Source organism: Phoenix dactylifera, chromosome 2 (genome assembly GCF_009389715.1).
Source record: "Phoenix dactylifera cultivar Barhee BC4 chromosome 2, palm_55x_up_171113_PBpolish2nd_filt_p, whole genome shotgun sequence".
In the NCBI taxonomy this organism is placed as follows: Eukaryota; Viridiplantae; Streptophyta; class Magnoliopsida; order Arecales; family Arecaceae; genus Phoenix; species Phoenix dactylifera.
Window position 1 is genome coordinate 25,267,007 of NC_052393.1, and position 17,191 is coordinate 25,284,197.

General features: G+C 39.8%; 1 protein-coding gene across 5 annotated transcripts in view; it reads left to right on the top strand.

Annotated features, from left to right (window-relative positions):
• LOC103712111 overlaps positions 1–16,330 on the top strand; it is a 35,479-nt gene extending 19,149 nt beyond the window's left edge. For 3 of the 5 annotated variants that reach the window (XM_026806590.2, XM_039123754.1, XM_039123755.1), the window contains exons 6-10: positions 4,750–4,888; positions 10,524–10,586; positions 10,776–10,819; positions 11,730–11,856; positions 15,297–16,330. In XM_026806590.2, the coding sequence (XP_026662391.1) occupies positions 4,750–4,888; positions 10,524–10,586; positions 10,776–10,819; positions 11,730–11,816 (333 nt within the window). In that variant the 3' untranslated portion in view covers positions 11,817–11,856; positions 15,297–16,330. Of the gene's footprint in view, positions 1–4,749; positions 4,975–10,523; positions 10,587–10,775; positions 10,820–11,729; positions 11,857–15,296 lie in introns of all 5 variants that reach the window. The other 2 variants (XR_003386626.2, XM_026806591.2) reach the window with 2 other exon arrangements.
• The last annotated feature ends 861 nt before the right edge of the window (positions 16,331–17,191 follow it).

A 17,191-nucleotide genomic window follows, 5' to 3' on the forward strand; every position in this document is an offset into this window, starting at 1 on the left:
CAAGATCAGAATTTCATTAAATATGCAACTGTCTTACAATGCTAAAAATCAAAGAAATGCAACATAAATACTCATCCACGGCTTCATCAAACCCCTAAACCGAGGCTTAGCTGCTCATGGTACTCGTCATCTTCATTGGTTGGCTGAAGAAATCCTTTGCCATCTTCAAATGAAAGGCTATTCCCAAAATATCCAAAATACTCTCTCTCTCCCCCTCCTTTCTCTTTTTTTTTTATTTCTTTTTTCTCTTCTTCTCTCTCGGCTGGATTCGTCTTTTCACCGAAACAGGGGGTCTCCCCTGTTTTCTTCTCCCCCCAGCTCCCTCTTTGCCACCGCCCCTCCTCTCTTCTTATATAGACTCCTCCTAGAACAGTGGATCCATGATTTCGTGTGGAGAGGAGGAAGAACGCATGCGTGATCGTTGGGGCGGGATGCACGGCTGGATCGATGGAGCTGACTGCGGGATCAAGATTGGGGCTGATCGCGTTGACGATGTGGCTGGCAGTTGAGGATGATGTGGATGCTGGAATGTTGCCCACGGCTGGGATAACGATCCATCAAGCTGGGGAGAAGCATGGATGGCTGGATGGCTCTGTTGAAGAATTGAATCCGTGGATGATAGCGCTTACGACGGGAAGATTTGGTCCTCTGTTCCGCTGAAGCAAGGGAGGATGCGGAGGAATCCGTGGAGTGATCCGAGCGGGATGAGGGCTGTTAGCTTGATCTGCGGACATGGGAGAAGATCATGGGATGCTAGGGGATGAGCTGGGAGATGAACGAGATGTGAGCTGGGAGCTTCATGGAAGGATATTTTAGATGATAAGCTTGGGAGCTATCAGGAGAAGGTGAGGATGCTGGGGCGCAATCCACGGAGAGGATGGATCCTACAATCGGCTGGGAGGAATTCGTTGAAAGCGGAAGCGGGGGAGCTTGCATCGCGGGAGGAAATCAGGGGATGAAGATCGGGTTGGATTGGAAGATGGCTCTGTTTTGAGGTTATAAATAGGCAGCCGTGAGGAGGCGGGGACGCGGGCTGATGCGGAGGGCTTTCTGGGCGCGGTGATTCCGTGAATAGGAGCGGAATGGCTGGGGATGAGTTGGGAGGTTCATCATGGACGTTGAGAAGATCTCCATTCTGAAACAGAGGAAATGTCCATGTGTTGGGAAAAGAGATTGGGAGATTTGGACACGTGGGGAGGGGAAAATAAAATTCTGATGGGTGAACGTGTGAAGAGAAGAAAATAATGGGATTGGGTTTAGGCTTCGTCCAGTTGAGTTTTGAGTCGACCTGCATACATTAGGCTCAATCAATAATTAAATCAAACTCGAATTAACTCTAATAATTTATTAAAATGTAATGAAGAGGGAAAACACATTTTCTTATGTTTAAATTTAAAATATGTGCATAACAATAATAATAAGTGCTATGTAAAATAGATAAATTTATACATTATTTAGCACTTATCAACGCCATCATCACCGTAAGTACGATGTAGCCTAGGCTATGACCACTTTGGCTGGAGCCGTATTTCCACCCCTCGAATTCCGAGCTCGAGGTATGGTGAGCCTTCATGTAGCACGAATATGGAAGGAAGGAGAGGAAGAGAAGTGGGTATCGAATTATTCTTCTTGGAAACACGTCTAGGTTTATTATCAAGGTACGTTGTACTGGTAGGCGTACCAGTCGCCTACCGGACCGGTACGGTTCCGGCTCGGACCGGTTTGAACCGTTACCGAACCGGCTAATGAGCAGCGCGCGCGGACGCACGCCTGCCGCATTAAATGCCACTATGTAGTATTAAACGTGCCCGTGCAGGCACACTATCTCGAAGAATCGCACTTGGAAACGCGCGCTGACGCGGTTCCCAGCTCGCGCCCGCACGGATGCACTGCCTTGGGGAATCTCTTCCGAAATCGCACGCGGGCGCGGCTCCCCACTCGCGCCGGCGCGGGCGCTCATCCCTACACGCTGCCCCGAGGGCGGGTACCGGTGTGAACCGGTCCGGTTCGCACCGGTACCGGGCTTATACAGCTTGGTTCCGGTCCCTTTCCACGCTTGAACCAGTTCGCACCGGTACCGGGCTTGTACCGCTCAGTTCCGGCCCCTTTCCATGCTTGGACCGGATCGGACCGGTCAGGGACCGGACCGATCCAGTACGGGCCGATTCAGTATACCATGGTTTATATAGAGTTAAGCCAATGATGAGATACGCCTCTATGATATCCATTCAGAATTTTTTTAAACAAATAAGAGGCCGAAGAACCTTTTTTCATCTCATGATCATCATGATAGCGACACATCAAAATTTTTATAATTTGAAGTTCATGATTTGAGAGAATAAAGCAATATCCAACACTGACAAGAATGCATAGAATCAAATTTCCATAAAAACTCTTTGATTATCGCTTTAGAAGACAAAACAAATCTCTATATGAAATAATCAAACATGATAAGATCATAACCAACGTCTGTTGTACCGGTACCGGGTCTCGTACTGGTTGCTCAGTGGCACGGGTTGGTACGGCCCCTCGCTGTGCCATGCCGACCCAGTACTGACACAGTAGAGGCACGGGAGAGGGAGAACGGAAGAGAAAAAGAGAGAGAGTGGGGGAGGGAGGGAGAGGGAGAGAAAGGAAGAGAGAGGCTGGCTAGTGAAAGCCGGGGAGCCTCCGTGGGGAGGAGGCCTGGGAGACGCGGAGGCGGGGCTCCGCTTTTGGTCTCCTGTTTTGTTCGAAACAGGGGCGCAAAGGGGTCCCCTTTTATTTTTGCAGATTTTAAGTTGAAGTCAGTAAACCCATTGCTGACTTTAATTAATTTTTTTATTTCAAAAAAAACTCTGCAAAAATAAAAGCGGCCACCTTCGGGCCTCTATTTCGAACGAAACAGGGCACCAGAGGCGGAGCCCCGCCTCCGCATCTCCCTGGCCTCCGCCTACCGCCCCAGCCGGCCTCTCTCTTCCTTCCTCTCCCTCTCCCTCTCTCCCCCACTCTCTCTGTTTCTCTTTTTCCTCCTTCTCCCCCTCCAGCGACGGAGTCTCGATTTTGATCTACAAAATGAAAACATCATATCTCCTTTTCTTTCTTCTCTCATCCGTACGGCTGGATGGGGCCGGCCATTGTCCTTGCTTCCCTATCAAGAGGGCGGATGGCCATGGCCGCCAAATTGGGGCTAGGCCAACTACAAAGATAGCATGGTGGCCCCTTTCTCTGTCAATCCATCATCACAATTTTTTTTAACGGGCAACAAAGAAGAAAGAATAGAGGGGCAAAGGCAAGCACAGGTGCTCTGATGCCAGTGTTATCTCAGTATAGATGGGACAGAAACCTACCTTGAATCAATTGATCCCAAGATCTTTGACTCGCCTTGTGAGCATCTTGATCCCGATTGCAAGTTTTGCGGTCATCGTGGAGCACAATGACATCACCATTGTAGGTCCGACAGGGTCTAGACTACGACCACTTAGATTCGAGCCATGTTTTAACCCCTCCAATCCCAAGTTCAAGGTGATGGAGAGCCTTCATGCAGCACCAGTATGGGAGGAAGAAGAGGAAAAGAGGGTATTGACTGAGTCTTCTCAAAAACCCCTCTAGGTTTATATAGAGTTCAGCCAACAATGAGATAGGCCTCTACGAGATCCATTCATTTTTTTTTAAAAAAAAATAAATAAATGACAACTTGAAAAGCCACTTCTTATCTCATTGTAACAGAAATCTGGTTTTATTTTCTTCTCAGTCTCAATTTGGGGATAGTAAATTTCTGTTTTGATTCTTATCCCTCCATAAATTAATAGGTGTAAGATACTTTTAAGTGCATATTCCAACAAAAATAACCCTTGGCTGTAGTTTCTAAAAAAGTATTCTAATATTGTTGGACTTTGAAACTCCTAAATTTGTGCATAGCCCCATGTCTTCTATAGTCCAAGTTCAAAATAATTTGTTGGTCTTGGAAAAATTTTAAATTTTATTCGGATAAAAATATTATGCTTAAATAATTTCATGAAACATATATTAATGCAAAATTTTAAATTTTATTTAGATTAAGATATAATATAGCAAACAAGGTATGCGCTATTGGTACCGGATCCTGTACCGAAATCCATTCCGGTTGGCCGGCAGTACGATATGGTATGGTATTGTGTTTTGCAAAATAAAAAAACGATCCTCTCCAGGCCCCTGTTTCGTTCAACATAGGGGAACCGAGGGTGAAAGTCGTCTTCCGGCCATCCTCCCCCTCCCTTTCTCTCTCTCTCTCTATTTTTCTCCCTCTTCCCTTCCCTTGAACTGAGGGGTGGAACTGTGTCGGTCCCCCTTGGTATGGCTCGATACACCCTGAACTGGGCAATTTGAGGCGGTACAACATTCTATGATAGCACATAAATATTAAAAAATTTCATGAATAAATCTTAATCCGAACTAAATATTTAATGGCCATGTGCATCTACATGTGTATTGATATAACTATAAAATACTAGCAACAGTATGAGGAGTTCTTGTGAAATATCTAAATGTAGTGTCACTAGGTTTGCTTTGCAATCAATTCTCAAATATATTTTTGCTTTCTAAATCTTGTAACTCAAAGTTTGGTGGGCAAATTGGTATGCTAATATAGTTGGTACTTCTTGAATTTATCCAGATTTGGTGAACTGGGATGTCTGTTTCTAGAGAAATCCACTTTCACTTTGTATTGTTTTTTTTATTAAATTTTGTTTTCATTGTTTGAAATTAAACTTGTTGTTTATCTTTGAACAGGAGTTCAACCATGGCGTGGAGTGTATACTTTTGATATCTATCTTTGATACTGCACCTGGAGATGCTATTGAAGATGCATTAGCTACTCTTCAGAACTTGATTTTACAATTTCGTCCCTTTATTGTACAGGCAACACAAGGTATACAAAATAAGGACTAGTCACTTTACAGTTGTTGTTGTTTTTGTGGTGCACGTGCACACATAATATTGCTTGTGTTATTAAAGGTATTTGTGCTCCTTTTCTATAAAATTTTCCACTCCTCTATCATTTTAGTGATTGGGTTCTATTATTGGGTTGTCTTACCACATGCCTCACTATTGAATTCAAATTATTAGTTGATTCTTTTACAAGGACCATTATCATAATTTTCTTTTGGAAGAACTAGACAATCTTCATCAAGGTTTGTTGTTCTAGTCGGTATTGGTGCGTACTGACCGTACTGTACCAGTACATGGTATAAGGGGTGTACTGACACCCACTATGCCGAATTGGCCTCCATATCGGACATACTGACACTATTATAGGATGGTATGGGGTCCGGTGTTGAGATGGGTTGAAACTTGCTTCATCCACATATTTGTAGGTTTGAGTGTCATATTGTGGGTTTAGTGATTGAAATGAGAGCCCATGCAGATCATATAAATTATCCTAGTCGATGTGCACTGATTTCTTAAGTACAACTATGTCCAAGGAACAGGAAGTCTTCAGTTTTCTAAAAAAAAAAATCATTTTGTCTAGGTTATTCTTTATCTGAAGACATTGTTGGTAAGGTTACAAAACTGGATATCCCATTTGTCTACTGGTTTATGCATACATATCCTGATGCTGGAGTGAATACGTATCTTTATAATTTTGATAGCTAAAAATACATAAAATCGAATTAAATTTGTCCATCCAATGAATGCATTGCTCCATGAACACAAATAACTTCAGGTTAGAAATTTTCTTCTTAGCTGAAATGTTAAAAAGCTTTTGAGGAATAAGAGGAAAAGAGGAGATAGAAAGCAAGAGGTTGCCTACATTCATCTACATGCACCATATCTTTGTATTTTTGATGGAGAAAGGTACATAAAATCAAATTCAATTTGTTCATCCAATGAATGCATGACTTCATGAACAGAAATAACTCTGAGTTAGGAATTTTCTTCTTAGCTGTAAATTTCAAAAAGCTTTTGAGTGTTAAGAGGAAAAGAGGGGGTTAAAATGAAAGAGGTTGCCTACATTCCTCTATATGTGCCATGCCTAGGATGTTTTTTTCACTTCCTGGATGAGGGAAAGTTTGGAGCTTCATGGCTCTTCCTGTGGCCATATGGATCTCAGGTTTAAGTGCATGGTACCCTCTATTTCCTCATGGGATGTCTCCTTGTAAATATCTGATTTCTGCAGTCACAGTGTTGTAAGATGTTCAGTTCTCCTCTGTTCTCTCTGTTCTCTCTTGGAAGTAACTCATTTCTTATGCTAAATAAATGATTTATTAATGACCAATGATGTTAAAAAATATGTTCATGCTCTCCATCAACATGATATTACATGCACTATATGCAACATTAGGTTCATCAGATCTCAAAAGAGGTAATTGCATTTCATTTAGGGGATTCAGATTTCAGACATTATGTTCGGGATGAAGCTTGCCAAAATTCATAATGACCGGCAGTGAGGTACATGGGAGTAATTTCTGTTCTGCTCTGCTGCAAATTAGAATCCATTAACAAACCAAGACACTGATTAAATTATTATGATCGCTTTGTTGATCTATATGCCTGGTCAAGAAGTTTTCTTCTTGCCTCTGCTGACCAGCAGCCATGGAATCACCAGACCCCTTATTATTGCCCAGTCATGAAGTGCAGTAGTAGGTCTCTTCCATTTCTGTCCACAGCTTCGAAGTCAACTTCACCTTCATGTTTGCTTCCTTGCTCCTTTCCATTGCAAATTTTCATGGCCCATGTCTTCATCTACTTGCTTCTCTTCAGGATCTTTTACATTTCCAATTTAATCACGGTATCACCTTCCTTTTCCTGCACATAATCTCTGGCCAGCCTTTTTTTTGGATCAGGTGCTTATTCTTCTTCCACGAAATAACTTCAATGTTAGAGAATACTTGGATTTTGGGGAATAGTTTAGTCTTTTAGTTTCACCGTGTACGGAAATCTTGCTAAAAAAGCTAATAAGGCATAATCTCTGGTGGAAAGGTGGGTTTCTCTTCATCCTGTGACCTTTTGGCAGTTTTGGTGGTGAATTTGGATGGACCAAGTAAGAGTTGAATTTAGACTTTTACTGAATCTGTTTTTGGAGTTTTAATTGATAAGGAACTGATCTTGGCTTTGAATGTTAATGCACTGATTTAAGTATCTATTTGAGACTTCAACTAGGTTGATGGATTTTTTAGAATTACAAGGAAGAACCACATTTAGATTTCTTCTATCTAGGATTATATTGGCTCATTTGATTTTTAAGTGAGAAAAATTAAATTGTCGATCAGACCCAAGCAATCATTCTTCCTGTTTTTTTTATAGTTTTGCATTTGTGGGTTGAAGCAAGGAAGTTGGAAAGGGATATGAATGGTTTTAGTATTCAGAATTTAGGAAATGTATTATAAGAGAATAAAATGGAGATTGTAAATTTTTTGGTCATGTAACTTGACTTTGAAGGAGTACTCAATGGAGGACTAATGAAATGCTTCTGATTAGGTTCATTCTTGGATGATAATGTTTGGCTTGGCATATTTGGTGTAGTTCACCAATGGATGGTTGTTGTCATATCATGTGGTGCATGAGACTAATCGAGTGGAAGGAGTATGTTATGACCTTGTGGTCCTATAGACTGATGAATTCCTTCAGGAATCTATCTTTTGCCATCAACTTTTTCTTTTCTTAAAATTTGAATTATCCATGTAAATGCACATGAGTGCCAGCTATGATATGTTAGTAAGTTAATATTGTTTATTGGCACAATGGAACTTTAACATGCCAAACTTACTTTGGGACCTAGGAATCAGGCCAAGGGTTTGAAGGCCTCACACCTATATTGTGAAATCATACCAGAAAATAGATAAATAAATAAAAATCAAAGGGTTCATCTATTCATTCATATTCTGCATAAAAGTAAAAGAAACCCTAAATATACTTTGACTGCCTATGTACCCTACATAATGCACTAGTTAGTGCTTCCACGACTGCAATGTGAATAGCGGCATGAATGGTAACTGCTATACTATTTATCTTCTGCCATCTTGTTAGTGGCTGTTTTGGGTTTTATTATTAAGTCATGCCACATTATTGCCTCGTCTTTGAGATCATTTAATCTCAACAGTACTCCACTTCTTTTCTTTGCTAGCATCTTTTTGATAAGCAAGTTGAATGAGCCTTCAAAAAAAGGGGCCATTTGAACACTTATTAAGACCCACTTAAGCTAAAGCTAAGTAGAAACAAAAGAAAAACACATCAAATTGTCAACCAAAAATAACTCTAATAAAAGTCCCCTATTCTGGTAGCATGCCACTGTACCATGATATGATCTGGGATATAAAAGATCCCACATCGGCTAGACTCGTTTTAGAGCCTGGGCATATGAGGTTGGTGTCTCCAAATCGTGCAGACGCATTTTGGGTAAAAAACAAAACAGGAGAGAGGTCTGAGCGACGCGCGCGCGTATGCGCGGGCCCCAGATTCGGACAATATCTGGCAGGAGAGCTCCGTGTTCCTCTCTCATGTCCCCCCATGTGGGCACTGGGTGCCTCATGTGTCCTGCGCAGGCGGGGGCGTGACATTTGGTATCAGAGCCGAGGACGGCTCTAGTCCGAAGATGGGTGAATGAAAGATCCCACATCAGTTCGTTTCAGAGCCTGGGCATATGAGGCGGGTGTCTCCAAATCCTGCAGACGCGTTTTGGGTGAAAAACAAAACAGGAAAGGGGTCTGAGCGGCGCATATGCGCGCGTGCGGGCCTCGGAACCGGATAATATCTAGCAAGGGAGCCTCGTGTTCCCCCCTCATAAGGCCGCCACGTAGGCACTGGGTGCCTCATGTGCCCCGTGCAGGCGGGGGCGTGACAGGATATCCATCAATGGCTTCTGCAAAGTTGTCTCACATTCTGAAGCCTTTTTTGTACATAAATATGATCTAGTGGTTGGGACTCATTCGACTTCATGGTTCGACACTTCATTCTCCTGGCTTAATAAGTATATTAGCAAAATGTCATGGAAGCTTTGATTATACTTGAAGTTGGCTACTTATTTATAAAAATAATTTTGGAACCTTTCTGGTTAGTAGGTTTAAAATTTTTTTGTATGTTAAAGCACTATTTTCAAAGATCAATGTAGTCACCTAGTTTGCTGCATTAATGAAATATGGTCAAAGCTGTGATTTGCCTCCAAGTTGACTAGAATGAGTCCAAAATAACATATTTTAAACACCCTTAGTTTAGTGGGATTTTGCAGACTATACAAGAGAAAAGTACAACAATTACTGATAACGTAATTTAAGCTACTGCTATGCAAACCCACTTTTTAGTGCAAACTGCAAAGTCTTGGTTTGGTGGTCTAAAGCAAACACTAACAATTAATAAGTGTTCATTGTGGATGCTGCATAAGAGTGGTGGCTAACCTTATCCAGAGCTATGATAATTATGTATGGAGTTGGAAGACCGACTCTATTTGATGACATCTAATGTAGATGTTGAAATGCACTTATCACACACATATGCATGCATATGTACATGTACATTTATTTACGTGCATGTGCATATAAAATGCATGTACATATGTGTTATTGTCACTCAGGAAACAGAGTTTAGATTTCATAAACTTTCTATATAAGGTTTGTCTGATGGATCAAAATATGATCCAATAGAGTTTGAGAACTTTGTATGACCAAGCATTGCTTAGTGTCAATCAAGGTTCGCCGTATCGGTACCGAACCCCATACCGGTGCCGCACTAGTATAGACGTACCGAGTGTCGGTACGGTACGGTATGCGGTACGCCAGGCGTTTCGATACTGGTACCCATCAGTACGGATACGGTACGCCTGGTACAGCATACCACAATCCTATATGAATTGGTTTTGGATCCCCAAGGAAAGCAAAATGGCAGTTGATAGGAATTCCATGAAACCTAGAAGGCTATTTTATTTGCAGTTTTGCAGCCAAGAAGTATCTCTGATTTATATTTATGAACTCTGAGAGTTTAGTAGAAGAGGGATCTTGTTGATTCTTCTGCACTTCAATAAAAACAACTTGCTATCAATCTCTCAATTTTATGGTAATATGTGGATTTTAGAGTAGATTAAATAATTTCTATAACATGAGCGGCACCAGCAATAACAAGAATATTCTTAGTAGTAATAACATTACATTGCTCGACATTTTTATTGCCCTACAAACGCATGAAGATGGATATATATGCTTTTGTATGTATCTTATATCTTTTTAACATTTTGTTAGTCTCTATGACCTTCACGTTTCAAAACTGGATCAGAATATACTGAGTAGGACAATAGAGGTTTTAATGTAAAGAATTGGTATTCAGTTGCTTGATGACTATTCCAGTTTATTTTTCCTTTTCTTTGGGGCAAGGTGTAATTGTATGATAAGACAGTGGGTCAAATCAATTTGGCTTGTTCAGCCTGACAAGTCATGTTAGAACTGACATGCTAGCCATTTAATAATACTACAAATTTTGCAAAATTCTCTTTCTTTATATTTTCTTACTTACGGAATTGTGTTCATATTGCTCTTAAGTAGACGTACTTACATTTCTTTTATATGATAAATTATCAGGTTATAATCTCAAACTCACAGATAGCGAGTACACACATGGTGCAGTCATACGCTTTCCATCATGTAAGCATGATGTTGTGGTTTGGTGTTTTTTTTCCTGCATTTCTTAATAGTTGCTGGCTGTGATGTTGGACAGCTCTTTATAGGAAGTGAAAGCCAACCTTTTTAAGTTTTATACCATATAGATGAAGCGAGGGTTGTTGTAAATGGTTATTGACATGCTGTTTCCTTCTTTGATTTTTTCTTCTGCAGTTGAGGCTTTGGAGGCTTTCAGGGAAAGCACAGAATACAAGGATGTAAGGGCCATAAACCTTTCGATTAGGCATTTTGCTCCCTTAGTTATTATCATCTCATCTATTTGGTGTGTTCGTTCAGTAAACAGTTTTTAGTAAAAAATTTTCATGGCCTAATGTTGGAAACCTATGCTTGTAAACTAACCTGAGATGTCAGCTTTGGCCAATTTCGTCTGATCTTGTTCCATTTTACTTGAGTTGAGATGTCTCCCAGTTGTCCAAGTATTCATTATGTCCTTCCTAAGTCGCAGATGTGCAGTTGTTTGCTGGATTCTTATGCTTCATGCATGTGTATGCATCAGTTCTCCAAGCTCAGTTGGTTTTCGTATATATGCACAATAAACTGTGCGCTTCGTCAGGGCATATGCTTAAACTATACAATATTGTGGCTAAAATCAACATTCTTGTACCGTATTGCATCAATGCAAGCTTGATCCCATGGTCAAACCTGGGCTAGTTGTTTCAACACCGGTATCTGGCTATACCTTAACCCTAATTTTTATCAACTAACATATGGTATAGCCACATAGGCACAACTGTAATGGTATGCAGAAGCATTTAGGCATGGTACAGATTTTTATAGGCTAATGTCTACCTAACTTGATTTTTTTATTATAGTAAGGGACCATCAGTACAACCTGCCACAATTATCACAATGACTGCTTGATGAAGGCAATCACTTCCTCACCTACCCTGACAACTGGATTGAGTGATTGACGTTGTTACACGTATCTTCCTTTGTTGCAGCATCCTGATCACTGATTGTTTTATCCTTTAAATTTCTTACCTGACTCATCATTCAAATACTTTCTGTCTTTTTCATGTTCCAATTGCACAGAACAGGCCTGTTCAGGGCAAAAAAAAATTATCCTACTGAGATCTTCTGTAACTTTTCCTGCATTATGAAATGCAGATGTGGAGGTTGAAGTTCCGTCCAATCATCAGAAAAGCTGTTCTGACACATTTTTCAGTTGATCCTGTGGGCACTGAATTAATGTAGTATAGCTCAACAGTTTGGTTTTTCTGATCTTCTGGATCAGGTAATTTATACATCAGAAAGTATAATGAATAATATTATTTAGAAAATTATTTTTCAGTAGGATGTTCGAATTTACATTTGCTTGCAGTTTTTTGGTCCTCGTGAAAGCCCTGTGTGTAAAAACAGATATTACACTCTTGGAACAGCATGAAAGAACCAACATGCTTTATAAGACAATCATTAATTTTTTTACCTGTCTTCTAAACAAGTCACTACATCATCAACTTATATGATGGTGCAAGTTCTGTTTATGTTATTAGATGAGTACCACATAGAAAATTGCAAGTATGTCTCTCCTCCCTAAAGAAAAGGCAAAATGTTGGATGTGTTCTGTTAAAATTTTTTTCTGAAATTTTCCAATTCATCACCTAATATGATGAGCTAGTGTTTTAAAATCCATCAACCTGAAAAAGGCCAAGTTAAAGTTTTGTTGGTTTTTGAATCCACTCGACCTTTGACCCAGAGTGCATCAAATTTCATTCAAGGATCGGTACATGACAGGGCTGCAAACGAACCAAGGTGTTGATGCATATCTTGGGATTCGCTCAACTATGGGCTTGTGCAAGCTTGGCTGTCCTAAAAAATTTAGATCAGGCTCCTCTTTTAGGCTTGGCTTGTTAATGAGCTGAGCTTGAATATCAATTGGCTTACATAGACGAATAAAAGCTCAGCCTCAGCTTCAAAGTACTTATTTATGTAGATTACAAATCGAGCTTGAATAATTCTGTGTGAGATTGACTTAAGCTTGAGATGGGCTTCAACACCTTGCTTATGCGATCGAGCCGTACGCAAAGAGCATAAAACTACACATGTTTCTTCTCATCCGCTGCTTACTAGCCAAGTCAATTCAGAAACCCAGCATCCTTGGATCAACTTGGCTGACTGTTGAGCCAAGTTTTGATATAAATATTCATCTTACTCATTTCATTTATAAAACTATAACCTTTGCAATATCTTAAAGATACATAATAAGATATGATTAAGATATTTATGGGTTTTAATATTACAACTGAAAGTTGTAGATTATTGTACTCTTCTCTTTTCTCCTGCTTGTTGCTCTTTCCACCTTCACTTTCTGCTGAAGCCCCCAACATTTGTTCTGCTGGGCACCTTCTGCACCCACCATTTCTCGCTAACTCAATGGTGTCTCTCTTTATAGTTCTGCTGTATCTTTTATTCTCTAAATCCGCCTGGGGTTTCTGCAGCTCGAGCTAATACACGGATAGCTCATCTGAATCTTCCCTTGCAATTAGTGCTCTCAGCTTTGCTAGCTTCAAAAGTATCTTTTGTTACTTAGCAATTTAGTTAAAAACTTGGCCATTAAGTTTAAGCCCAAATCCGCAGTTTGGCTGACAAATTGAACTGTGGCATAGTTTTTATAAATGTATCTAGGTGAAATGCTTATTGTTTCCATTTAAATACTTTCAACATATGCCCTTCCTTGTATTATATAGTTTTAATTCTTTTATATTTTCCTGGTCATTTTTTTTATTTTCGAAAAAAAAACTTAGAATTTCCAGTGTGACTCAGTTTTACATATATTTAGTTTCTAGACATGCACTTGCATGTAAATGAGGTAAGGTTTTTCAATACATGATGAGGTAATGTGGTTGGCAGATGCTTTTATCTAGTGAGTATCTTGGGATTTTTTGTTTTATTGCAATATGTGATGCCTCCTTTGCTATGCTTGTCTATACCAGTCGTAAGGTAGGAACAGCTGAAAATATAATTTCCTGTAAAGGAGGTCATACATAACACATGCAATATAAGTGTGTGTGTATGTTTATCATTTGGTGGCCTAGCATTCATGACAACAATTGATTCTCTTTTCTTCCCCATGTATAATAGCTCGCACAAATACCCTTACTTTCACTAGTCTTGTTGTGTGTTAGTTCTGGAGCCATTAGCCCAATATTGAAGCAACCATCAAATGTCAACTAGTTTCTCTATTGTCTCAGTTTTGGCAAGCCATATCGTCGTCATGCTATCGGCACACCTGTGGTGACTTTGATATGTATGTGTGCTCATCTTCAGGGGATCACTGTTCGTTCAAGTTTTTCTATGATGACTCACCTAAATAAATTTAGGAAAATGCATTTTAAAAAGATATAGTAGCTTCAACAATTTCTCTGTCATTTTTCCCCTGTATCTCATTCTTTTTCAGCAGTATCTATTTCTCTTTTTCCTCTCTTTATTAATTTCTTTTTCAAATGAAGCTTCAGAATAGGGACATATATGCCATGGAAGTTGAAAGTTAAGAGTGGACTGATGTCAGATCAACTCATAAAAGGAGAAATAGTTGGATAATCCCTCAAAAGTCTAATGCTTACAGTCAACCTTGTACACCTTTCAATGCTTTGGGTCACCAGAATTTGCTCTCTGACACCTTGGTCCTGAGTCAGACACTGGATACTTGTGCTTGGATGCAAGCTCATTTCTGATTTGTTAGTTCAAGGGTGTATGCGTATTCGTACTGTGTAACTCATATTCAGCTCAAATTCACCCATGTTCATGCATCAATGATCATCTTCCGCGTGAACTTAATGCTTGCTTTTTATTCAGACCAAAGATGTGTTATAACTTTCATCCCAGTGTGGTTTTGTATCTTCATTCTCAAACATCATTTGTGTCCAATGATTTTAGGATTAGTTCTCTGTCAAAAAGTCAGGATTGTTCACACGAAACATAACATGAGGACTCTGCGAAGACAAATCCTTACCATTTAATCTGGCTGATTATTTTATTTCAAGTCCAGTTCTATATGGTTATTTAGGCATATTTTTCTATACAGTTTTTCATCGTTATCAAAATTCTACTTTGCTAGTTTGTGTTCTTTGTTTGAATGGTAAATCATTTTTTTTCCTTCTACAACTGACGGCAATGGCTTACGCACATGTTGGTGTTACCTCATTTGCATTAGCATGCACTTTGCATGTAATTTTTCCATGATTTAACATATGATATGTCCATAAATTGCAGAACATGCGATTATGGTAGAATTGACTTTCATTTTGACAACTTTTTGGAAAGAAGACAAAGGATTCTAAAAGTATTTTAGGGAAAACAAATTCTATTGTTTCTTTCTGTATTATATAATTCAATAGAAACTGGACAAGGTTTTCAATTTTCCTCACCTCTCACAGTAGTGGAATAAAATAAGCAGGAAGTTCAGATGCACTCTGATACAGGAACAAAAAACCAGTCATCTGTGTTTGAGACTTCACACCAGAAACCTCATTTGTCTTTCTCTCATCACTATACCCAACAGAAATTGCCGACTAAAACCCGCTTCCATCATCTGCTTTTCTCAAACATGACATTTTTTATTAGGAAATAAATAAAGAAGTAAGAGAAGCCATCTTCCCCCCTTTGCTTTTTTCTCTGCTACTGTCTTGACATCTATTATGCTTCAATTCTCAGACAATGAATTTACTGCTGCAGGTGCTGTCAGACCATTGCTGAATGCATCGGCGCAAAGTATCCAGTGAGGAAAGCTCTAATCTCTTATGCTTGCTGCCTGAGTTGTTACTAACTGTCTTGTCCTAATTTCTGTATCCAGTTATGCAAATACTTCTATAATTTCTTTATATAGGAAAAAAAAGAAGAAATTCTAAAAAAATTACACTCCTTTCAACTGTAGTATACTTGTCTTACAGAAAGCAATAATAACAAGAAGTTCAATTGTATAAACTGCAAAGAAACCGTGTCTCTTGACCTCTAGAGGGGGAGGACTTGGAACACAGGTTGAACCTTATCAGTTGTGCAGTGGGTTCGGTCCCTGAGGCACCAATCTCTTGGACACCCCATATATGGGGCTGAAATCATCGTCATCATCGGGCTCTTGCGAAGGAGATATGTTGGAGAAATAACCCATGCTTGGTGCCGAGTGCTCACCTCCCCACCTCTGTACCTCTCTGTTCATAATTCTGCGGCCATGACTGAAACTATCGAGCGGCTCAACGAGCAGAAGTATGAGGAGGAAGAGGAACATGGGTGGCAGAGTAGATCTTTGGGTTCTCATTCTTGTAATATGAGAAGTACAAGCAGCTGAAGACAGAAAGAGGGAGAGAGGGAAGGAGAGCAAGATTGAATTGAGCTCAGTGGGGCTATAGACAGGTGGGGAAGTCTATTAATATAGAACCTGCTCCTGTGGTGGGGAGAACACAGCCAAGTAGGGAAAATAAGCTACTAGGAACTGTACCAAAATATCCTTCCAAAGTTTTCAAATTGCCTTCATCTTGCTATTGCTTCTTCTAAAGTTCAGGGGTCAATTTTGGCAGCCTCAAATAAATGTATGACCTAGTGATTGAAGGTGGGGGAAGTCTATGTGTCATAGACTATTGGTGTTTGACTAACATGTAGAGGGGAAGATCCTCTATTTCCCATTTGGCTTTATGCAGGTTATAGGCTGAATATTAAAATCTGTAGTAGTACAGATAATTGTCATAATCCTTATAAAATGATCTTCTTAGCTAGATCCATGTCACCTTATTGATGTGTGCATTGGAATTGAATACTTTGCATTATATAATCAGCTATCAGACCATTGTATTGAACACATATGGCCATTGTGTGAGATCACAGTCTACTGTATAAGGTGGACTCTTTTGAAATTATCGTAATCGACAGTAAGTCCAATACCCAGATAAGCTAAATGCGTCGATCATCACGTCATAAAGTGCCCGTATGGAGTAATTTGTTTAGCTGTTCGTTTGGTCGGCTTGGGACCATTGTGGTACCTCGATCATTAATCTAGATGGATGATCGGGTTATACACGATTCCTGTGGGTCAACTATATTTATCACCACCATCATCTGATTGGTGGACCCCTTCAAAATCCTCTCACGAAACAGCTTAGAGTGGTGGTGATTGATAAAGGCATTTAGAAGGATGGAATTGATGCTGGCCATTGGGTTGGTTATGGGGTTATTAGGGTTATTATAAGCTATTGATGAAATCACTGACTGCAGAGAATAGACAGAGGGTCTGCCGGCTTTGGTGGGCTCCAGCTGGGAGAGCCCCACGTAATCTTTATAAGCGTTATGGGCTGGCAACTCATTGTCAAAGGGTTCTAGGTGACCTAAAAAAAATAAGTGTCTCCAACCAAAAAAACAAAAAGAAAATTAAGTGGCCTCAGGCCGACATTTGTTCATACATAAATTATCATGCATGGTACTTATCCTAACCCTAATGATATTTTCAAGCATGCTTTGACGAGGCATATACTCTTTATTTGATTAGCTTAGCTCGCCGCATAATATATATTATATTTTGAGCTAACAATTTGACTTTGTATTATTATTTCTTTTTTCGGAGAAAAATAGTTCAAAACATA